General features: G+C 37.5%; 1 protein-coding gene across 2 annotated transcripts in view; it reads right to left on the bottom strand.

The window, feature by feature from the left end:
* The window catches only part of LOC145801818 (uncharacterized), a 54,913-nt gene that overhangs the window by 7,499 nt on the left and 21,595 nt on the right, over positions 1–25,819 (bottom strand). The window contains exons 5-10 of one of the 2 annotated variants that reach the window (XM_082893493.1): positions 23,231–23,522; positions 17,101–17,259; positions 16,053–16,418; positions 9,422–9,487; positions 9,183–9,231; positions 5,979–6,102 (exon numbers count right to left, since the gene is read on the bottom strand). In XM_082893493.1, coding sequence (XP_082749619.1) covers positions 5,979–6,102; positions 9,183–9,231; positions 9,422–9,487; positions 16,053–16,418; positions 17,101–17,259; positions 23,231–23,522 — 1,056 coding nt within the window. The remainder of the gene's footprint in view (positions 1–5,978; positions 6,103–9,182; positions 9,232–9,421; positions 9,488–16,052; positions 16,419–17,100; positions 17,260–23,230; positions 23,523–25,819) is intronic. The other variant, XR_014343463.1, reaches the window with a different exon arrangement.

The following is a 25,819-nucleotide window of genomic DNA, read 5'->3' on the forward strand; positions in this document are numbered from 1 at the left end:
ACCGTTACTCGCCCTGATCTTACCTATGTTGTTCATGTGGTTAGCCAGTTCGTTTCTGCTCCTTGCTCTCCGCATTGGGCTGCTTTGGTTTGGATTCTTCGCTATCTCCGCGATACTATCTTTCAAGACTTGTTGTTGTCTTCTACTTCTTCCTTGGATTTGGTGGCTTATGTTGATGCTGATTGGGCTGGCGATGTTATTGATCGTAAGTCCTCTTCTAGTTTCTGTCTGTTTCTTGGTGATTCCTTAATTTCTTAAAAAAGCAAGAAACAAACTGTTGTTCCCTGTTCTAGTGCCAAAGTTGATTACCGTGCTATGGCTCATGCTACTGCTGAGGTTGTCTGGCTTCAATGTCTCCTCTCTGCCTTAGGCGTTTCTCAGTCCTCTCCAAACTCTCTCTACTGTGACAACCACAGTGCTATTCAGATTGCCCATAACACTATTTTCCGTGAACGAACGAAGCACATTGAGATTGATTGTCACTTCGTCCGTCAGCACCTCCAGTCTGGCTCTGTCTTGTTTCCTTTTGTCCCTTCGACTCTACAGCTTGCTGACTTTTTCACCAAAACTCACACAACTGCTCATTTTCGGTTTCTTCTTGACAAACTCTCTGTGGTTTCAGCTAAAACACCTTGATTTTGAGCGGAGGTATGAGAATATTATTGTATATAAGTATGATTGTGTACATATAAGGGATGATTGTGTATATATATATTGGGCATGATTGGGTATATATATATATATTAGGCATGATTGTGTATATATTAGGCATGGTTCTGTATTTCCTTTTTGGTTTAGGCGTTAGGGTTATATAAACTACAGTCTTGATGTAATTGATATAAGTTGAATATACAAAAAACTTACAGTAGCCTGGGGGAGGGGAAAGTCTTGCCACAGGCAAGGCTTGAACCATTGACAAAAAAATTGGAAGTGTATAGTTGTTTTCATTGCAAGTGAGAGAGGTTTTTGTAAATATCAAACATTTCTTTTCTATGTTTTTTGTTAAGCAAAGGTCAAAGTAATGCAATAAAAAGCATGCTACTAGGGTGGCAAATCTTGTGTAGAAAAGGCAAGATAATTAGGTTGACAAATCATGCCATTCGCCCCTCATATTGTCCCATCAATTCAAAGTGAAGGAAAGGGTGGGTGTGAACTCATAAATGGCCTGGCCTCTAGCTTAATCCCTATAAAGTGGCTATCCTTGTTCCTAAGACACAAAATTGTGTTTATGTGCCTGCAAACCCGGGGTTTTACCATCGCTACCATTGCAACAAATAATGGCCCTATGTTTGGCAATATGATTGCATGTTTACAATATTATATTTCCTTCTATATCTCTTATCATCGTGAGAAGATACATGTAAATATCAATTCCAGCACTTGGTTTTGCACCATCTTCAGTTCTTTACCTTGACAAGTGCTCCTCTCATGTTGTGGATTCAATTACACATTGAACCCTTTTTAAAAAAGATTTTGAATATTCTTATTTTATATCTATTTTTCGATCTCAATTGGTATTTCATCCATTGTTGTCAAATCACGAATTAAATCATAAATAGTTTTGTTAAAAAAGTGAATCGTAAACCGTAAGATTCACTTTATTTACTATAATGTATAATTATATATACACATAAAAGTATACACAATGTTTAAAATGAAGTAAACATTAATAACTAAATTATATATATATAATCACGTATATCAATACAATGAATTGATCTCCTTTTTTTTTCTTTTTTTCCTTTTTTTTGTTGCAAAACAACGTTGTTTTAAGAATTATACAAACATAAATGAATTGTTGTGAGTCGCAATTGAATAAGATTCACTTAATTTAAGATTCAGCAGCACGGATCAAATCGTTTTGGCTGAAACTCATATCAAATTGTATGAATCGAATCATGAATCGTAAGATTCCAACAACCATGATTTCATAAAAAAATGACAATAAACTAACTGGGCCATCTCATACACTCATTCATTCATAGCTAAAAGCTAGATTGGTATTATTATGGTCACACCCTCCTCTCTGTTGGATATGTGAAGTGAACGAGTTAACAAATGAAACATGTTCAAGTACTTGTTCATGAGTAGTGAATAGTATTTTGATGTAAATAGCTCCACCATAGAAGCGACACAATGCAGAGCATGGAGAAGAAAAAAGGGTTAATTTAGAATTCCACATGCAACATATTTAGGGCATTACGACATGAAGCTTTTGATTGATTTGAGTCTCAATTTCATCCTTATTTTAAGTGTAGGTATTTGGTAATGAAGTGGTCGATCGTTAACCTCTGAGAACATAGTGGTCACTTCAATAGCTGGAAGTCACTAGAAACAGATGAGAGAACAAAGGCAACCTTACTTAATGGTCATCAAGACCATTGTTACTGAATTGATAAAGGTTGTGTTGTCAATGTGCATGGATACCCCTTATATATGCTTCAAGATGGTTGAAGACCAAGCTCATCCATGGACCGGTGGCTAGCTCTCCTTAGACCAACACGATGGAGCTATCAAGTCTTCTCTACATTCCATGATTCATATCTTGGAGTTTATATCATGGGAGTTCGAGAGTTAGTTATGATGCCTCAAAAGGTGTATCATGACACAATGTGGCTCGTGGGTACGATACCTTTCTCGAGGTATCCGTTGAGTCAACAACCCTCCCTCTAAGACCAGTCAAGGAGCAGTTGCTCCCTAAGGAGAAGCAAGCAAGGAAACCTCGATTGCCTCCAAACCACAATCCTCTAACGATCTTGAGCAACAAATGCCTAGTGTCACAGACTGGCTAATTTGGATGCTCACTCTAGAAGACACTAGAAGGCTCTAGAGGTTAATAGAACTTTCTAGAGTTTCCTAGAGCCTTGTTGAGAATGGTAGAATTTTATACATAATTCTATACATGTATATATTGTTCTTGTATACTCTGGAATGTTCTTTTGTGTCCTATAAAAAGGGGGAGGGCCTCATTTCCCCAAACCATCCAAGTGAATCCTTGAATCCAAGAGATCTAAGAAGAAACACAAGCTCTCTTGTTCTTGGATCCCATCAAGAGGAATCGTAGTGTGCAATCCAAAATCAAGAGAAGGTCGACGGTCGTCAGAGCCACCAGCAAGTGGTGATGGAACAGGGGGTATTGTGGGTCAATATATCAAGGGTTAAGTGTGTCCCAATTTGGTTGCAAGTCACTTAATATTTGAGTTTTGTATTTGAACTTTAGATACAATGAATTGTTTTGACTACTAAGATGCTCATGTTTTTTCCTCATGGGTCATTGTCTTCAAGGTTTTCACGTAAATTGCATGCAAGTATTGATCTATTTATGCTATTTATGCTATATGTGGGGTTGGTTACGGATTAATATATCTATATAATAAAGTAGGACAGTTTTTGAATTTGTCCTACGCACATTTGTCCTACTAGGATATTTGAACAGCTCAGATCTATTCAATTTATAAAACAATGGCTGATATACATTTTTCAAAAAATATCCTATATATACATTTTCTATTTTCCCGCTTCTCTCTCTTACTTTTTCCTTTTCTCACCCATCCTTTTATAATCTCATGATCCCACCTTCCTCTCTCTTTTCTTTTTATTTTCTTATTTTCTCCCATTTTTATTTCTCTCTATTTGTTTTTTTTTTTTTCTCATTTTTGTTCACTTATTTTTTATTCATATTATATGAAAAAGTCTGCGATTTCAGAATTAAGAGCCAGATTTTACTCTGTGTTGTGGAGATTAAATTAATGAATTTTACAGTCCAAAATTAAATGAATTTGAACAATTAATTATTATTTTTAAATATATTGAATACATAATAGACTTCATAAATTTAGATCTCATATGAATTTTAACATATTTTAATAAAGTAGGACGGTTTTTGAATCTTCAATATATTTTTGTCTTACTATGACATTTGGATGGCTCATATCTGTTTAAATTTTAAAACAATGGCTGATATATATTTTTCAAAAAATCTCCTACATGTACATTTTCTATTTTCCCTCTTCTCTCTTACTTTTTTATTTTCTCACCCATCCTTCCATGAGACCTTCCTCCCTCTTTTCATTTTATTTTTTTATTTTCTCCCATTTTTATTTTTTTCTCTATTTGTTTATTTTTCTATTTTCTCCTTTTTGTTCAATATATTTTATACATATTTCCATCCAATGTATGTATGCCCATAATACACTAGAACATTACAGGCATACATACAATTTTCATATAATTATATAAGCAAAAACATTATTGTATGTATACCCGTAAAAATTGTATGCATGCCAAGTACATCTATCTATCTTGCTATGTATTGTATAAACAAAAACGAGTTTTCGTAAAAAGTTTTATGAGGACTCCAAAATTTTATAATAAATTTGTAAATTTATCAAATTAAAAAATAAATTTAAATAGTATTAGAATTACAATTATATTCTAATCCTAACATTATTTATACCGTGCCTTCAAGCACGGGCATACGCTAGTATATATATATATTGTAGTTGCAATTAAAAACTTTAATTGCCTATACTTCCTAGGCCTCTTCACCCCTCTAGGCATGAATTAGGTCCACTTCCAATCTTTCAAAAACACTAACCCTAGAATCCACTCCTAACCCACATCAAACACACTTATTGGCGGCTTAGGCCAAGTTTCCTAAAGTTGTCATACATCATGCATAGACTCTGCTCTATGTACGTATGAACAAAAATAGAAACCCCTTTTAATATTGGTTAATTATGTGGAGAGAGGAACAAACTATTTGCTTCAAAAACTTGAAAAAATTGAACACATTAGACAACAAAATAAGAGCAGGACATCACGGCCTTAGTTATTTGCAAGTGCTTCATGTGACACTTAGCTACTTACAAACTTAGCTACTGATGCAAAGTCTGCCTAACCTTTAGTGAACAAGAGAGAAGATCAGCACACACAAGGGTTTGAGAGAATGCACTTGTATTGCTAGAGAGAATTTACACTCCAAATTGGATGGATGTGAACTGGGTTGAGAGGCAAATGAGCCTTCACCCCTTATATAGCTTTCCCTAGCCTTCTAGGAACCATCTAGAATATACAATTAATAGGCTGTGTAGAATCAATTAGAGTCCTCCACAATCTTCCAAAGAACTATTTAGAACCTACTCTAGAGTATTCTATACAAGTTGTAGAATTATGTACAACATTGCCACAATTCTCTCAAGTCTTCTCGGAGATTTTGGAATCTTCCATTAACCTCCATCCTTCTAGTCCACCTCAGCGAGGAAAATTGTGTGTAGACAACTCGGCAGGACGTGACAAGGAATTTTCTTTCAATATTATATTAATAACAGGGCAAACTTCACTTTACCACTTTGTGGTTTGGGCAATGTGCAATTTCCCCCTCTAACATTTGGAAATGACCATATAGCCCCCACGTGGTTTGTGGATTGAAGTGTACCGCTAAACATTCTGTCTAACTTAACAGCAAGTGTGAAACACGTCACAAACATAAGGGAGTTATATTCTCATTTTCAAATTTCAAGGGGGAAAATCGCATATGGAATAAGCTCAGGGGGTTAAAGTGCACTTTGCCTTCCAAACAAATGATGAAAATACAAAGCTATTTTAGTCTTTTTAATTAAATCGTTAACAAGTCTAACGGTGCACTTCAATCTACAAACCACAAGAGAGTTATGTGATTATTTTCAAACATTAGGCAGGTAAACCGCACATGACCAAAACTATAACGAGGTAAAGTGAAGTTTGCCCTTAATAATATGACACCAAATAATCAAGTTTCCATATCCAAAGGGTTCCATATGAGCAACTGTCCAGTCAGAAATTGGGCCTATTTGACAAAGCACGCGGCAATTTGTTGCAGCTTAAATGAGCCGATTATACCTTATTTTAATTTGGAAGACTATGCAGATTGTTTAGTGCAACTTTTACTTACAGCTTCAAAACATAATTGATTTTTTTAACAAAAGCAAGAATATTACCTTCCAGACTTTGAAGAGTGCCCAGCACCGAATTCGCATTTGAATAATAGCATGTTATCATCAGTCTTCATATCTCTCAACTTTGCCACAAACTTGGCAGGTTCTGAATACATAACACGTGTATCTGGAAAAAATATCGTAGTTCATATTAAAATACAATGAAAAGAAAATCTTGCAACAGATAATAGAAGAAAATGGCCATCCAATTCATTCCTAATGCAAGCAACATTGGCTGGGGGATCAGTTTCAGTACTCCCTGTCCAATTGATCCCACCAAGTCTACTTTTGAAAAAACATGGTTAAATTGAAACCATCTTTCAATCGCTAAGGTAAACATACATGCTGGAACTAGTTGCTTGCCTCAACAACATTCACCAGGTGAATCAAGCAACCCACAAATAGAAATATAGAAAATTACCAACCAGAGTTTCCAATTAAACTTTTTCACTGTATGAGGACTTCTTGTCCTCCACACTTTCTTTTTTAATAAACTTCATTGTTGATTTTCAAAAAAAAAAAAAAAAAAATTAAACTTTGTTAATTACAAGTTGCCCGTTTGGTAACCCTTTTGTATTATGTTTTCTGTTTTCGTGTCAAAAATTTTTGAAAACTGAAAACAAAAATTCATTTGGTACTGTTCTCTTTTCCAAAAGATTGGGAAGTTTCAATATTTTCAAATTTTAAGGAAACAAAAATGTGATTTCACCTGTTTTAAAAACATTGTTCATTCCCTCCAGGCACTCCCAAACCTCCGGTAACTCACCGAACATATTTTCTCGTTATTGTTTTTATGTCTTTTGAAAACATATGTACATACCAAACATATTATTTGTTATTATTTTTTCCACCCAAAAAATAAACTTTTCTTTGTTTTCTTACTGACAATGTTCCAAACGTTACAGAATTATATAATAGCAGTATGATGACAAATTAGGGACTTTTATTGAATGCTAGTTTGCGTTTATAAGAAAACAAAATACAGGACTAGTTTGAAGGATACAGGACAGGTTTTACAGCATGGAATATAAATTAGTGGAAAAGGTTTCACCTATTTTGTCACCATCAGTAAGAAATGAATGAGGATCAGGAATGAAATTCCATCACCATCAATAAGGTTTGCAGTAATGAGATTCCAATGTCATGTTCAAGTGTTCAGAGAAGCACTAGTTCTGCACTAGAAATAATATTTATTCCCATTTCAATAAAGTAATTATTACTAACAAAAAAGACAACTTCAATAGAGTTATCATCTATGAAAATATTGAATAATAAGATTGTTTAATCCACCAACATAAATTTGACACAAGTAACATCAAAAGTTACAATATCTACAATACTGGACTAATTAAATTATAAATCATTATATCTACAATACTGGACAAATTCAATTCGCAATTTATCAAAAATCGATATGAATCTATGGATGAATCTATTTTGGGATAAAATTTATGGTGAATCACACGATTTACAATTGATTTGCGATTCGATTTACTTTTTACAATTCAGGCAATTCTTGAAACAAACTTGTTCAACATATTTTGATCCTTTTTTTCCTAATTACTTTTAGTGTCAATGACACAATATAACTTCTAAAAGTGTTCAGTATGAAAATAACCAATACTTGTGCATGGTTTGCTGTTATTTTGGTGATCATGGAGTTTTTAATGGGATCCAATCAAATCCTTGAATTATCTATTGCTATTTTAGTGTCATAATACAAATGCTTAAGATTAAACTAACTTGATGTATAACATCTTCTCAGACAGATGCTCAAGTTTAAAGTAACCTACACCCATAAATTATCTATCATTGTTTTAGTGAAATACATATGATTTAACAGTACATGGGTCAGGTCAGCCAAACGCAATAATTCTGCAACTTTCTTTTGAACAATAACCATACATCACTTAAATTGTTTTAGGTTTTAAAATAAAATACCTCAATTGGTTCATTCTTCATAATATTCTCTATATATAGGTTCCTGGGTTTATTTTTTGAATTTCAAGAGAGATTATATAATAAATAAATAAAATAAAATAAAATAAAAAATGTTGCAGACCATGGAACTTGAATTGCGGCATGTTGTTTGTATAACAAATCCTAAAATCTGCACTTTTCTATCTAATTTTTTTGGTTCAGTCTGGCTATGCCAACACCACCCTTTTGGCAATGTATGGCTATGCCGATGCCATTTTTTTTTTTACCATTTTAAAATTTTATAATTATTATTAACTATCTCACATAACAAAAAATTGGCATGCATGCATCGTATTGCATCCTCTTTGTCTATTTACATAATATCATATTGCTTGCCGTTGCATGAAATTTTTCTTTTACTCTTGCAAACATTTTAATAAAAATAAAAAATAAAAAATCATTTTACTCAACCCAATTTTCACAATACACATTGTATGGGCTATATATATTATTGCATGATTTTCATTATATGAAACAAAAGTCAAGACAAATTCACTTGACTCAGAAATCAACAGATTTGGAAAAATAAAACTGAAATAGAGATGAAGAGTTCCTAACACCTCCCCTACTCATGACAGTTAACCCTCAAACCCATCTCTGATTTTCGAAGACTGAAATGGAAGTCAACAATAGGCCCAACCTTGCATTTTTCTAAAATATTTTTTTCAATGTTAAATAAAGCTTTTTTTTCTTAAAAATGGCTTTGGGTGACCTCACACACCCGAATTATATGTTAGATGGCGACTCCAAATTTTCAAACACTTATAGCCTGAGTTACAGATATCGGGATCGTATTTCTTTCAGCACATAAATTCTTGATTTATCGATCCTTGCATTGAGGATCAAAAATCCAGGTGCAAACATGCCTAAAATGAAATAAATATCAATATATCTAAATTCTGTATATATAATCATGTATATCAATATATTGAGTTAATCTTTTTTAATTTTGCGAAAATGACACTGTTCATGCATTATGCAAACACGCCCAAATCGCAATAAATCATAGTGAATCGTAAGATTCACTCAATTTAAGATTCAACTACACAAATCGAATCATTTTGTTTTTTTTTTTTTTTTTTTTTTTTTTGACAAATAAATCGAATCATTTTGTTTGAAACGCATATCGAATCGTATGAATCAAATCATGAATCGTAAGATTCTAACAACAATGCTTATAAATGAGAAACTCAAAGAAGGATTGGACCTTTACAACCTTTAACTTACCATGAAAACCAGCTGTCACGAGAATGGCTGGATAATTTTGTGCCTTAATCTGTGCAAAACAAGGCAATGGTTTCAGTCTGTAAGTTGTTAAAAATGTTCAGAACTGACTAACCAAGTCATTAATTCAGATGGTGCCAATTGCCAAGTGTTGGTCACTGTAGGCCAGGTTGTTTGTAGGGATCTTATAAGCTGGGAACAATAACATGACTAAATAAATAAAAGAGTCATTTGGTGCTCACATTATCAACAGGGGAATATGACTTCATGTAGAAATAAAACTCTTCTTTGCGAGGATCACCCCATTCCTACAGCAACAAAAGAAAATCCGTTGGATTGAACCTGTCTTATTTGGAATTTATCAACACCATAATCTCCAACTTCAAATAAAAAAAACAATAGGGCTGATCTACATCCACGAGATACTACAACTCAAATTATAAGATAGCAGGGCTGCAACTTGGGCTGTTAGAATAGCCCATTATACAGAATGGTAAAGGGGCCCAATCAAGGTTTGTTTCTCCAGAGTACCAAAGACAAGTTACAAACATAAAGTCCCAAGGTATGGAACCCCAGAAAGATGCTAACCCAACTTCAATGATATGATAGCTTATTTGGGTTAGGTTGAACGTTACCCTAAGACACAAGCAACCCAAATGGTTGGAGTGGATGCCCAAGCCTTGATCAAATCTCACCTAGTCTTTAGATTGGAACCAATCAAACCCAAAGTTGCTGGTTGAACCATTCGGACATAGATTTTCTTTTCCATTGCACACGTTAAATGCTTAATATTTATTTATTTATTTATTTATTTTGATAAATAATCAAACTTTATTAAGAAAGCATCAAGACGATGCAAATAATACAAAAGGAAAACCAACACCCCACACCAGGCACTAAACTAACTAATCAACTCTTCCACAAAATCAACAAAAGTCAAAACATCAGGATCCACCAAACCCTTCACCCAACTATACAAAATCAAAAGTAACCTACTTTCTAACCAAAGAGTCGAGTGACTAAAATCTTGAAAAACCCGCCTATTACACTCCAACCAGATCAACCAAAACAAACAATCTGAAACAAGTACCCAAGCCTTCCGACGCCTTTTGCCCACCCCAGTCCCACCCTAACTTTGTAGAACACCCAACATAGACCCCGGCTGCACCCAAACCAAACCAAATAAAACAACAATCAAATTCCAAAACCGAACCACAACCAGGCAATGGACAAACAAATGATCCACAGTTTCCGCATCCCTACAACACATACAACACCAATTTACCAACACATGCCATCACCGAATTAAGTTATCAATAGCCAGAATGTGACCCAAAGCAACTGTCCAAACAAAGAAAGCAACCTTGGACGGTGATCCCACCGCCCAAATGTGCTTCCAAGGGAACACCCCAACTCCACCCCCTTCAAGCATCCCATAAAACGACGACACCGAAAAACCCCTTTATCCCTTGTACCCTCCCATAATAAAGTATCATCCCCATCCCCTCCAAACTGCAACTCATACATAAAACCCAACAAACCCACCAATTGGTCCAACTCTCAATCTTGCACATTACGACGAAGAAGAAGATTCCACGTATATGAATGCCCTTGCCGCACCCGAACCGAAGCAACCAACTCCTCCACATCAACGGCAATAGCAAAAATCAGTGGAAACATGGCAGCCAAAGACAACTCGCCACACCACATATCTTCCCAAAAGCGAACCCGATCCCCAACCCCCACTTTGAATCGAACCCTATACCAAAAGGCCTTCCTCCCCAACCAAATCCCCTTCCACAAACTACACCCATATGATTGACTCACCCTATTTGAACACCACCCCCCTCTAACCATCCCATACTTGGCCACCACCAACCTCCTCCACAAGCGATCCCTTTCTGCCACAAAACGCCACAACCACTTCCCCAAAAGAGCTCGATTGAACACAGCCAACCACCTCACCCCGAGGCCCCCCCTTTCCTTAGGAGTACAAATCCTCGCCCAAGACACAAAATGATAATGAAAACCCTCCCCTCCACCATCCCATAAGAAATCCCTTTGTAGCTTCTCCAACCTCCTAGCCACCCCTGTTGGAATCACATGCACATACATGAAATACGTCGGAATACTCGATAGGACACTTTTGATCAAAGTGAGCCACCCACCTTTGGACAAGTATTGACGCTTCCACCCCGCCAACTGCCTTTGAACACGATCCACCACCCCATTCCATACCTTAGTCTCCTTAAAAAAAGCCCCCAACGGAAGACCCAAATAGAAAACCGGCAACGTGGACACCTTGCACCCCAATACAGCTACCAACACTGGAACGTGCGCCAACTCACCCACCGGAATCAATTCTAACTTTGCCAAATTAACCCGAAGCCTCGACACTGTCTCAAAACACAATAACACACATCTCAAATAACCAATCTGATCCACATCCGCCTCACATAAAATCAACGCATCAACAACACAGAAAAGATCAGAAACCAACAGAGAGGCAGACCCACTCCCCACCTCAAACCCTGATAACAAACCACCTTGGACCGCTCTGGAAATTAGACGACTCAAGGCCTCCATAACTAGGATGAACAATAAAGGAGACAAAGGCTCACCTTGCCGTAAACCTCTCCAAGTAGGAAAGAAACCCGCCGGCGTCCAATTCACCAAGACCGATATCCACACAGTGGAGATGCAAAATTGCGTCCATTTCCTCCACTTTTCTCCAAAAACTTCCAATTTACATTATCATATGCCTTCTCAATACTCAGTTTACAAATGATAACCCCTTTCCTTTGACTAAGCCGTGAATCCACACACTCATTGGCCGCTAGCACAGCATCCAGAATCCGACGACCACCCACAAAAGCATTCCGCGACTTTGACACCACCCCCTCCAAAACAGCACAAAGTCTATTAGCCAGGACTTTAGCTAATAACTTATAAACACTACCTAACAGACTAATCGGCCAAAAATCTCAAATATCCTCCACCCCCCTCTTCTTAGGGATCAATGTTACGAAAGTGGCATTAAGACTCTTCTCAAACTGCCCCGTTTGATAGAATTGCTCAAACGTAGCCATCACCTCCCCCTTCACCACCCCCCAATAATGCTGTAAAAAAACAATAGAAAAACCATCTGGTCCTGGCACCTTATCACTCGGCATACTCCTCAATGCGTCCAACACCTCCTCCTCAGTAAATAGACTCTCTAGCACATGCCATCCACCTGGGATATAGTAGCAAATCCAACACCATCGAAAGTCGGCCTCCACACCTCTCCCTCATCCTGATAAAGATGCTGATAAAAACCCACTATACCAGTCTTAACCTTCTCTTCTAAAGAGAACAACACCCCATTCACCCGCACCTTCCCTATTTTATTTGCCCGCCAATGAGCATTTGCCATTCGATGAGAAAATTTGGTATTGCGGTCCCCATCTTTCAGCCATAAACATCTAGATCTTTGACGATAACTGATTTCCTCTATCCAAGCAACCTACGCATACTCTTTCCTAGCCCCCTCCCAGCAAATCACATCCTCCGCAGAGAAACTCCCCTCAGTTTCCTTCTCATCCAGCCCCTGCAAGACTACTAAGATATTCACCTTCTAAACCTCCAAATGGTGAAACACCTCTACATTCCATCTCTTCATATTAGCCTTAAGGAATTTCAATTTCTGGGCCAATCTACAGCTAGGCATCCCGACCACCCTATAGCTCCTCCACCATCCACCCACCATCTCTGGGAACCCCTCTGCTCCTAACCACATATTCTCGAACCGAAAAAGCAAAGGACCACCCCGAGCTCCCCCGCTATCTAACAACACTAGCCAGTGATCAGAGATCAGACACTGCAACCTCAACTAAATCGACTGACAAAAATGCTCCTCTCAATCCCCAGATACCAAAAATCGATCAATCAGAGACATAACCCGACCTCCAAACCAAGTAAAGTCCCCACCATGCACCGGCAAATCAAGCAGCCCCATCGTATTAATAAGCGCAAAGAAAGCCCTCATAGGCCCTACCACCGAGCTCGCACTAAGCTTCTCCTCCAGACTCCTTACCACATTAAAATCACCCCCAACACACCAAGGGAGGCCCCCACCGAAATGTAGCATCCTGCAATTCCTTCCAAAAAGCATCTCTCTCTCCCCCCCTCACCGGCCCATACACTCCAATGAACACCCACTGAAAACCATCCTCCACACATCTAAATAAACAAGACAAAGAAAACCCCCCTACCTCTTCCCCCTCCTTCACCACAATAACCCAGTAAATATCTTTACCCTTTGAAAAATACAACAAATGTCGAATACACAAGAATAATAATAAAAAAAAAGTTAGGTACCAGCATTATAATTACACGAAATAAAGAGTCTTCTAAAATTGATGAGATATGTCCTTTTACATTTGTCATAACTGCTAAAAAATAGTAGAATAAAATGTAACACTAAATTCTATAAATTTTGTACTTTAGATATGTAAATACAATGTGTTGCACAAAAAATGTGTATAATAATCAACAAGAGAAACAAACCAAAAAAAGTACAGTGAACCAGGTTCAGCTTGGATTGAGTGCCGAAGTATTCACCGAACGCAGCCCAATCTTGGGTCTGGCCATTAAGTAAACTTTTCCTAAATATGCCTTTTAGTTGGGTTGGACTCTGGTTTAAACCACCCAATCACATCACTAGATAACATCACCAAGCCACTTGTCCAATTTTTTTATCCAATTTTGTCTTCTACATATAAACGTTTACTACTCTTTTAGCCCAAGGGAACAAGTGGGACCAATTAAGGGATAGATAAACCAAAGTAGATGTGCATATATGAAAGGATTTCCAGCCGAGAGATCTATCAAAGAATCAGTAATTCATGCATATATAAAATAGGAAAATTGACGATGAACAAAGAATCATTACGTGAAGTTGTCTGTCCATATCCCTTACAGTAGGTATTTAATCCTTTGTTCTTTTAATCAAAATATTATCAAATGCACAAAGTGGGTGCCACCCATAAACATTATAAAGCAGGTACAACAAAACTCCTAAACATCTTATATGTAAAACTTTACTAAAAAATCTCCAAAATGTCCAAAAGTTAGTTCAAGGATGGATCTATAATGCCTAAGAACCAACCGTTGAAAGGGGATAAGAATCTACTTTTCAATTTAAAAAGCTGTACTTCCTTTCCGTCAAAAGTCCTCTGGTTCCACTCCCCTAAACTATGGCGCGCACACTCTTCCAAGGTGGCATTGCATGTCAAACACCAAACACAAGATGACACTCATCAGACACTTCTCGACACTCAGTAGGCACACATCCAAACATGTTCCACTAAGGTTTAAAACTAAGAAGTACGGACACTTCTATGAAGGAAGCATGTCTCGTCCGACACCCGTGTCCGACACAACACTCTTTGGACACTCCTAAAAGTGTGTCCGACACTTCTTCAATATTCTCATTGGACACTTTAGCGACATTTTGCGGACACTTTGGTGACACTTCCTGAAAACTCTCCAAATACGTCCTATATGATGAATCCCTTCATTATAACAATATTGTCCATTCTTCATAACACAAGTAATGTATCCTATATATGTTTCGAAACTTTTATAATACAATGTTATATAATTGTTTTGCATTGTTTAGAATGTAATTGCTATGTAAATGATATCTTGGTGTTTAAGTTATGTAATATATAGCTTTTAAATGTAAATTTTGTGTTGTCTTACATTTTCTTATTATCTTTGAATAAATTATTCATATATATAACATATAATAGATATATAAAAATATAAAATTTTAATGTGTCCCTAGCACGTCATATCCTACATTTTTTTAAAATCGATGTGTTGGCATGTCGGTGCCGTGTCTATATCGTATCACGTGTTCGTATTTGTGCTACTTAGGTTTAAAATTTTCTTCACTCAGAGATGCTTCAAAAAATTGGAAAACATGTAACAAACGCATTACAAGACATTGTTTGGAGTCTTCAGACACACATCAAACACACTACAAGTTTCAATAAAATAACTTAGAATCTAATGACCCAAAAAAGGGGGAAAAAAGCCTAGATAAGACCAATTATGACATGCGGCAAAAGAAAATTGAATACCTACTTAATGAACAAGAAGTACTAGAAACAATGACCAATTTGAATATATATGATATATAATAAACATATAAAACTATATTTCATGTGTGTCTCACACGTCATGTCTTACATTTTTTTAATATTGTCATGCCGGTGTATTCGTGTCGTATCACATGTCCGTGTCTATGACTACGTCTGCCTTTGTCTACGTATGTGTCTGTATGTATTAGGGTGAAAGTGTTGATGATTTTTAGGACCTTAGGATTGGTGAAACTGTAGAACTAAATGATTGGTTATCACATTTTTATATTTCAAAATGTTAAAATGTTATTAGTGTTTGTTAGGTCTTGAGATTTCAATGGATATCGGAATTTGGATTGTTGGATTTGGTTGGATAGTTTATATTTTTTATGGATATTTTTTTTATTTTAAATTCCTTAGCATTCGCCTCTTTTGATGAAGCCATCCCCTCACCCCATTGCCTTGTGCTTAGGCCTCAAGAGGCCTCGTCACCTCGGTTTGCTTTTTGCTTTAAATAACAGACATTAGCCCATAACTATCTGGTCAGATTAATTCCATGTAGCCAATAGAATTGGAGAGATGATAGACAAAAGATATTATCATATGATAATCACCTTTTAGAATCAATCTCCAGGACCAATCTTCCAAATTGAAGATCAAATTCCAGTAAATGTAATGCCACTAACAGTTACTAAAGGATATTAAGGTTTAAGAGTTGATAATCTACAAAATGGAAAGAGCAGACCTCCCACTCTGACGTCGTAAGAGGAATAGTCGGATCAAGCATTGTTGTCAAAACATCCACAAAGGGTACTCCAGCTACAGCAACCTTGAATAAATCAGGCCGCATGTTAAGAGCAGCACCAACAAGCAATCCCCCTGCACTTCTTCCTTCAATACACAAGTTTTCTTTTGCACAGTACCTTTTCTCTATGAGATATTCTGCACAAGCAATAAAATCTGTGAAAGTATTTTGCTTCTTCAACAGTTTTCCGTCTTCATACCACTGCCTCCCCATTTCACCACCCCCACGAATGTGAGCAATTGCATAAATAAAACCCCGGTCCAACAAAGACAGTCTTGATGCCTTGAAACCAGGATCCAGACAATACTGTTGAAAACACGCCATTTGCAGCATCCACCAAGTAAAAGTTAGAATGAAAATCTTGAAATAAAAGCAGGACAAGAAGCATCATTTCATTTGCAAAGAATAATGGACCAGGAACTCTGCCTCCACATTTGCTTGTGCAGTAGTTTATGGGTATTACCCCTCCCAGGCTGGACTAAACTGGATATACTTTTTAAGATTACTCAAAAATCCATTTAAATACAAACTCTTAGTTTTAGAAAATAATCACTGGACAGGTGCTATTGATTTCGTGATTGTGAATAACCAAACTGATTGTGTGAATTATGACTAGCAAAGAAAGCATGGAAACTAGAAAGTTAAAGAAATGTGAATGTTCAAAATTTGTACAATATTTCCTTTTAAGACAATAATGATGCTGAAGAACAGAAGGTGAGAAGAAAATTCGTTAATGAATAGTATATTTCATAGTTATAAGCAGCCATTAGATGAAGCAATAATACAGAGCAGAACTTCAAAATCCAAATGGGCACCATAATGCAAACCAGAACTTATAGCAAAGAAGCCTAAATTTTATTTTTTCAAAAACATAGGCATCAGACATAAGACCATAAGTTTTCCCATTTCTAAAAAATGTAGTCTCTTAACAGAATAAAATTCCTGCCTGAATATATGACAGTAATTTGAACAATAAATCAGGTATTACCTCATAGGAACCATAACCATAAAGTAGTAACAGATCAGACCCATCAAGCTTCACAATATTTCTTTGATAAACAATTGATATAGGGATTTGAGTTCCATCTGGAGCAGTGGCCCATTGCCTTTCAGTTACATAATTTAAGGCATCAAAACCTCCCAAGACCTAGTCAAACAGTATAGAAACTATTACACGTGAGATTCATAATCTTCATATTTCACTTACAAAAGAATTTAATGGCAACAGTGAAATTTCTTAACCAGGAAAGAAGTAATATTTGTCGCACACAAAAAAGTCACAATCTTTAATCTATCTGCTTATTGCAGAATGTAAAATATGCGCACGGACATGCTATGCAGAAACTTTAAAAATAAATAAAGAGGAAAATCAAAATGTAAAAATCTTCAAAAAAAAAAAAAAATCCAAGATGAACCACTTGCGCCAAAGTACATACATCATTAAAAGTTAAAAGAAAGTACAAAATAAATCTAACATTCCCCAAAATTTCAACACATTTCCATAACCAAACAGACAAAAAGCAGCTTTGATGGAAGATCAAATACACTTAATGGGAAACAAAAAGGAAATTAAACACTTGAGAGACAATGTAACAGCCACAATATCCCAAATACACAAATGGGAACAAAAAAGAAAATTAAACAGTTTGAGACAGTGTTGCTGCCAGTGTGCCACAAATTAATATCCCACACCGGCCTTAAAATATACTAGAAAAAAAGAAAAATTCCATGAATCTCACAAATATAAATTTTGGGAATATACTAGGTGTTAGCAAAAACCTTATGCCAGGTGGTAAATTTAGCAGAAAAAACTACTTAAGATGTATCAGTGCAAAATGAATTATTTGAGCTCTTATAAGGGACAGAGGTTGCTGTATCGCAAGGACATCATGTTACAACAAGCCAATGGTAGGAGATTCTCAGCCAAATCTTCTCATCATTTTTTGCAAGGTGGGGCAGATAGCCCTCTCCTTTGGAAGAGTATTTTGGAAGGTGGGTGTCCCTCCCAAGTTCTCTTTCTTCATTTGGAATGCAGCTCTCGATTCTATTCTTAAAACTTAGAGAAAAGGGGGAAAATGCTCCGTGACTGATCTTACATCTGTTGTAAGGTGAAAGAGTTCATGAATCACTTTTTGCTTCACCATGATGCAGGAACAGAGTTAGCGAGCACATTATTCTTTGTGCTTGGTATCTCTTGGGTCATGTCAGATCAGTCATTCAATTCTAACCATGTAAAGAGGGTGAAAAACGGTTAGAAAGCAGTGCCTTTGTGTTTGATGCGTATATGGAGGGATAAGTGGCATACTTTTGATGACATGGTGCTGAGTTGCGTTAATTTATTCCTTTCATTTTTGGCTTACAGCTAAGTTTTTGAATCATCTTTCTCTTTTGCAGATTTTATAAGAGAGCACAATATTGTTGAAGGTCTTTAAGTTTGCTTTGAATAGATCTTGAACCTGTTTGGCACAGCTTTTTATAGTTGAAAGTCCTTTTGTAAGGACTTACAAGAGGATGCAATTTTGTTTGGTGAATGTTCATTTTGGAAATATTTTGACATGAGGAAATGTTTTTACACGCTTGGTGACAAACATTTCAAACATCTCAAGTAGCTTCTAATGGACAATATTGCCCATTAGCATTATTATTCACCTAGATCATTGTTAAAACCTATCACCTACTTCACCCACTTAAACCTACTCCACTAAACCTAACCCACTACACCACTACCACCTCCACTTCACCTACTCCTTACCTACTACACACTCACCCTCTTCTATATATAGAAATCATGAATCATTGTAATAAATATAACATTATATCAATCAATAATACAATTCTCTATTTTTCTTTATACATTAAATTTCTACATGGTATCAGAGCTATAAGATTTAGGCCTATACTCCTTTCTTTCCGGCGGGCAGCCGGCCGGCAACCTTGCCTTCGCTGCCCGCTGGAGTTTTTTCTACACATACATTCACTTTCCTACTGCTGCACCTCCACAACCGGCAGACACCACTGCTGCAACTCCACGACTGAGCTACCATACAGCCTCCAAACCGTGACCATGCACACATGCACAACTTCTCTCTCTCTCCAAGCCATTGCAGGATTGTAGAATTGCTGCAAAGCCAGCATCACTGATTTTAGAGAATCCACCGAATGTCACTGATTGTAGGCCTCCGCAACTCACAGAAAGGAGGAACATGCCCATATCATTTACTGATAGCATAATCTACGAAATCCTGGAAAAGGCAGATTTAGAGACGCTTTGCTCCGCAGCTTGTGTCTCCGACACCATTCGATCCTCTGTCTACCGTGTCCTTTCCTCTCTCCCCACTCTCGATCTCTCTTCGTTTTCTCCAGATGTGGAGACTCTGGATTGCATTCTGAATCGGTTTGGGGGAGGACTCAGAAGCGTCACCGTTGATTGCCTACGCCTCCATGATTCTTCTTTCGTCACCAATTTTCTTGGAGAACAAATCCAGGAATTGAATTTGTTCAAGGGTTCATGCTTATCGCATGAAGTTCTTGCTTCCATTGGACGAACATGCCCTAATTTACGGGTACTTGTGCTGGAATTGGCAGGAAGAGACTCACCAGAGATGTTCAAGAGGAACCTTACACATATGCTTCACAGTTGCTCATGCTTGGAGTCACTTTGTATAAAGATCCGAGGGACAGAACTTGATGCAAATGTTTTTCAGTCAATGGAACTGTCTCTTCCCAAAACTGTCAAAGTTTTAAAATTGCAGCCACTGCTTATACAAGATGCCATCCATTTCATACGTGAACTCAGAGATGACAAAATTTTTTTGCAGAACTCAACCAGACTCAGCATCCCTGTCTGTCCAGGGTCTCCTGGTTTCGCTTTGCAGAGTTTATCGCTTGTCTTAGATATTATATCTGATGAGCTTGTCATCTCCATCACTAAGTCTCTCCCATTTTTGGTCGAGCTCGATCTGGAAGACAGACCTATCGAGCAACCACAGCTGCCCTATGACTTGACAAATAGTGGCCTTCAGACCTTGGGGACTTGTCAGCATTTAACTGGTCTCTCTCTTGTACGAAATAGACAAAATCACCCAGTAAAGCTGCTTCAACAAAAGCAGACCCATCATCCACCACTTTTGCACAAACCCATATAACCACAGCAGAACTCATCATTCACCACTTTTGTCTCCCTCTTTTCGTTTCTTTTTCTTTTCCTATTATCCACCCACTCAACTTTCTTTTTCTTTTTTTATTATTTTACTCCATCTTTTGAAAAGCACACGAAACACAAATTGATTTGCACATGTATCTCTTTTCTTATTTATTTATCATCACACCCAGACACCAACTTTTGTCCCCCTCTTTTCATTTCTTTTTTTTTTTTCTTTTACTCACCCATGTGACCCACGATGTTCCAACCTATACTTTTTCTTTTCATTACACTCTTGTTCCCCACTTTCTTTATTATATATATATATATATATATATATATATCTCTTTTTATTATATTATATTAAAAAAAATAAATAAATAAATAAATCATCTCTCCTCCGTTTGATTTCCAACTCCATTATTTTTATTTATTTTCTCCAAACCACTTTCCGTCTTTCCCCCATCTTTCATTTTTTATTTTACATATATTTTTATTATTTTTTCTTTCACATTATTTTTAATCTTTCTCCAATTCCATTCATACCATATAGCTTTGCACACCAAACCATATTTTATTCATCTCAGGGATCCACCCCGATCACAATTTTACACAAAAAAAAAAAAAAAAAAAAAACAACAACAACAACAACAACAAACCACCACACAACACCAACAGCTTTGTTTTCTTTTCTGCAGCCGGCCATCAACCGACCTCACTTCTTCGCCTATTCCGCCGGTCTTTTCTTCTTGCCTCCGTCCTGGGCGGCCCTTGCCGGTGCTGCCTCCGTGTTTCCCATGCCACCGAGCACGTTCACTCCCTCCTGCTCTTCCACTACAGCATATGGCGGACCTCCAAATCGGAACATCACGGTGGCCTTCCGCTTCAGCTCCTTGTTTTCCGCTTTCAGCATACTTATCTCTGCTCGCGCATCCTTATACATGCGTTGGAGTAGAGCCAGTTGGGCGTTTAACTGTTGCACCTCATTTGTCCTACTCTGAAGCCGGTGCGACAAGTTTGTGACCGCCGTCATGGTCTCCACGCATGACTTCAATGTATACTGATTGGCTTCAATATCCGTTTGCACTGCCATTTTTTGCTCCACCGACCGCATCGGAAAGTTCAACGGAGCAAAACCAGAGGTGTTTGGTTGAGGTTCACGGGCCACCGCACCAGTTATCTCTCTTGTTGACTCGTTGATGTCGGGAAAGAGAGTGAGCAGACCACGGGAAGAAGAGGCCATGTTCTGGGTAGCTGAACGGGAAGAAGAGGCCATGTTTTTTGGGTTGCTGAGTGTTTCAGCGAAGCAGCGATTTCCGACTGGTACTTTCAGAGAAGGATTGGTTACAAAGTGTTATAGAGTATCTCTCTCAGCAAACGAACAGAGTATCTCTCTCAGCAAACGAAGAGTTTTTCAGAGGATTTTAACAGGTTTTTTTGTTTCAGCCTCTGCCTCAGACTCAGCCTTCGTCTTGGTTAAATAGCCAAGGCCGATACGCGCCTCGTGCGCCGCTCGGGGCTAGACGACAGCCTGGGCGCGCCTTTTGATGGCACGCCTTTTCATGGCACGCCTTTTTATGGATTGGGCACGCCTTTTGACAGATTGGGCACACCTTTTGAGGGTGCGACTTTTTAAGGGTCCGACAAGACTCTGTAAACTGTCCCGACATTGATTCCGGTTAGCTCCTTTATGGGTCCGACAAGACTCTGTAAACTGTCCCGACATTAATTCCGGTCAGCTCAGCCTATATACACCATCATACAGTGTATTTTTTAAGGGTCCGACAAGACTATAAACTGTCCCGACATTGATTCCGGTTAGCTCCTTTATGGGTCCGACAAGGCTCTATAAACTGTCCCGACATTGATTCCGGTTAGTTTCTACAAGGGTCCAGCAAGACTCCGTAAACTGTCACAACAACTGTCACAACATTATCTGCTACAACGGTCCGACATGACCCCATAAACTGTCTTCTACATCAGTCTGACACCGCCATCCAGTGTCCTCTACACCGTTATGACACCACCATACAGTGTCTTCACCAACGGTCTGACACGACCATACAGTGTCTCCTATCCTCTTTTATTTTATGTATTAATCTATTTTCTTGTTTTGTTACTCTCTCCAAACTCAAGTTGGCTAGTTCCTATCCCCCTTGAGTTTGCGGGGGGCTGTTAAAACCTATCACCTACTTCACCCACTTAAACCTACTCCACTAAACCTAACCCACTACACCACTACCACCTCACCTACTCCACTAAACCTAACCCACTACACCACTACCACCTCCACTTCACCTACTCCTTACCTACTACACACTCACCCTCTTCTATATATAGGAATCATGAATCATTGTAATAAATATAACATTATATCAATCAATAATACAATTCTCTATTTTTCTTTATACATTAAATTTCTACAATCATTTTCATATTAAAATTTAATAATAAAAAAAATAAAGAAATTAGAAATAGAAAGTAATTGTATGCAAATTTGACTCAAAAGAATATTAGGATAGGACTCAAACTCTAAGCTCTCAAACACTCAAACCAAAACATGAAAAAAGAAAATATACAGCTGAAATGTGCTTGTCGGTCGGGATTGCCAATCAAGGACCTAACACTTTGGATTATGAAAAATAAAAAGGAGTCAAGCATCACAGTACAGTTACATCATGCAATACCTCCATTCTTTTGGAAACATGGAATGAAAGAATAGTGTCATCCTAATATAGTTTCAAATGTTTTGAGTTAAACAATCTATGAAAGTATATAAGAAACAACATTAAGAAAAGCAGTCAGCACACTCACTAATGAATAAATACAGAAATGTGAAAAATTATATCCATTAACAACGAGCAGAGAGTAATCACATTGATTAAGCTAAATATGATATGACCTACAAGGTAGACATGTAATTTGAAATCCAATTTAACCCGCTAAAAGTTTGACAATCACTCATCAGTTGACTTACTGTTTCAATCTTCTTCAGTACCGAAACCCCTGTGTTCATATCGTAATCATAAACGGAGTGCGGTGTCCTCAATGAGCTATAAAAAAATCTTAAAATGCTGGAAGAAAATTGTGATTCTGATGGATCCACTGAATAAACAGGATCAATAAAGTCAACAGCCCGACCACCTTGAAGCCTTTCAAGTGGTTCTCCAATGGGTGGAAGGCCATATATAGTTACTTTGGGAAGGCCCTTTTCACGCTCATATACGACAAGATGATCATTAAAAAGTTGTATGTCCTGAATCTTTACACTGGACAAAAAGTAAAACAAGTTAAGCTCTGAAATGCCACAGCAAGAGAAGTACATGGAATGCTGACAGGGAAGAATTTAACATAACATCTACCACAGATATGCAAAGTCATCAGATCAATTTGCGGAATGACCATGTCACACATTAAATTTTAGAATTAACCAATGAATTCTGGGAAACTCCATACAGGGGTAGTGCTATAATCATTTCCTTCTCTTGCTCTGTGGGTGTGATAGGGATTGGAACCACAAAAACGGTAGATGACCGATTATATTTAGCTAATTAGCTCTAATAATAGGAAGCCCCTGATTAGCATGAAGACAGAAACAAAAAATACAAAAAAAATGCCTTAACATAGTGACAATCAAAAAAAAGCAACGCCCAATTAGTACACATTAATGTGTGTTTGGGAGGGGAAAGATTGAGTACACACCTAACCTTTAGCATAATGCACAAAGTGGTGGCCCCAAGACTTGAAACCATAACCTTAACATAGTGACAATCAGAATTGAATAAAATAAGTACAAGATTTAATAGAAAATTAAGGGAGGGAAAACACTCTCCAAATTTTCTTCTTGATATATCTGACTTTCTCATCAAGTGATTATGCTGTGTTGCCTGGAGTTTATAGCGAGCAAGTTGCAACTTAGGCTCAATTAGTGTATTGATATTTTCATTGTCATCCCATCTCAGGTTTTATTTTTCATTCCTAATATTATTTTCATTGTACCACTACAAAAGTTTGACAAGAACACAAAAAAAGAAAATTTGTGTAACAAAGTATATCATTTCATATGGCAATTCTTTTATAGGACTACACAATGTACTTTTAGTAGCTTCAATTGTAAAGGCAAGATAATAATTAATGAATGAAATTTGGGGCTGAAAAATAATATTATTTTGGATTAAAACATGGATGGTGTTTCACCAGATATAATTACCTCAAGATCATACATTTAGGATGGTTACAATCATCTACTATGAAGCACGAACACATATCGGACACGGACACGGACACGGACACGAGTCAGACACGCGGTGAACACATGTCAGACACTCTACCTAACGTGTCTCCTTTTTTTAAAAAAAAAAATTCGCAACTGGACACTCTTGACACGTTATGGACACATTGAAAATAGAGGGAAACCCTAACTTAGGAGACAGAGAGAAACCCTAACCCATTAAAGACACAGAGAGAGAGAGAGACAGAGAGAGAGAAAGACAAAGAGAAAGGGGAAGAACCTGTTGAAGACCTAGAACGAGGAGGCTAGATCAAGGTATGTTCTTCCAATCTGTGTGTTCGACTCTCTCTCTCTCCCTCTGTTCGGTGCTCTATGTTCATCATCGAACCTATTCATCTTCCTCGACTCTCTCTCCCTCTATTTAGTGCTGTTAGAATTTACCATCACCTACCACCACTACCACCTCACCTACTCCACTAAACCTAACCCACTACACCACTACCACCTCACCTACTCCACTAAACCTAACCCACTACACCACTATCACCATCCACTACACACCATCCACTACACCTACATCTATATAAGGAACCATTTGTAATAGACAGAAATGTAATCAATTCATCAATCAATATATCAAATACATCAATCAATAATACATTTATTTTTTACATGGTATCAGAGCAAGGTTGAGAAGCTAGTAATTCTGCTTCACCGGCGGGCGGCAGCCTCGCCTTGGCCGCCCGCCGGACCTCTACACATATCTTCATTCCGGACCTCAACCTATTCCATTTATTTTCTTCACATACCTTCCTATCATTGTCCAAATACTTTCAGACTATGTCTCCATTGTGAGTCTTGAGAGCCTTGACAGCTTTACCCCTTGATACACCTGCCTGTGTCATCACCAAATCAATGTCACGTGGCTCCACCCCAGTCTCGTCAATCTCTCCCTCTTCAATGTCAACTGGAACGCCCTTCTTCTGAGCTCTATCAACACAATCACTCTCTCTGCCGCGACCATGGCAGGACTTGCAGCAAGCAATACTATTACTGCCATTGGAGTGCCACTTTTTGCTTTTAAATTGTCATCAACACTCTTGTTTTGTGCAGCCACAGGGATGTTGATGGTGATGAACAAGCTCCAACCATCACAACTTGCTGAAGAACAGCTCAGCGCTGCCCGGTTGTTTAAGCAAAGCTATGAAAAAAATTGAAATCATTCTGGCTCTTCGCGACGTTAATCAAAATGATGTGAATGAGGCAATGGAGAAGGTTTTGGCACTTGACCAAGCATACCCACTTCCCTTACTTGGAGTCATGCTTGAAAAGTTT

This window comes from Camellia sinensis, chromosome 11 (assembly GCF_055761805.1).
Source record: "Camellia sinensis isolate YWXY chromosome 11, ASM5576180v1, whole genome shotgun sequence".
NCBI classification, from domain to species: domain Eukaryota; kingdom Viridiplantae; phylum Streptophyta; class Magnoliopsida; order Ericales; family Theaceae; genus Camellia; species Camellia sinensis.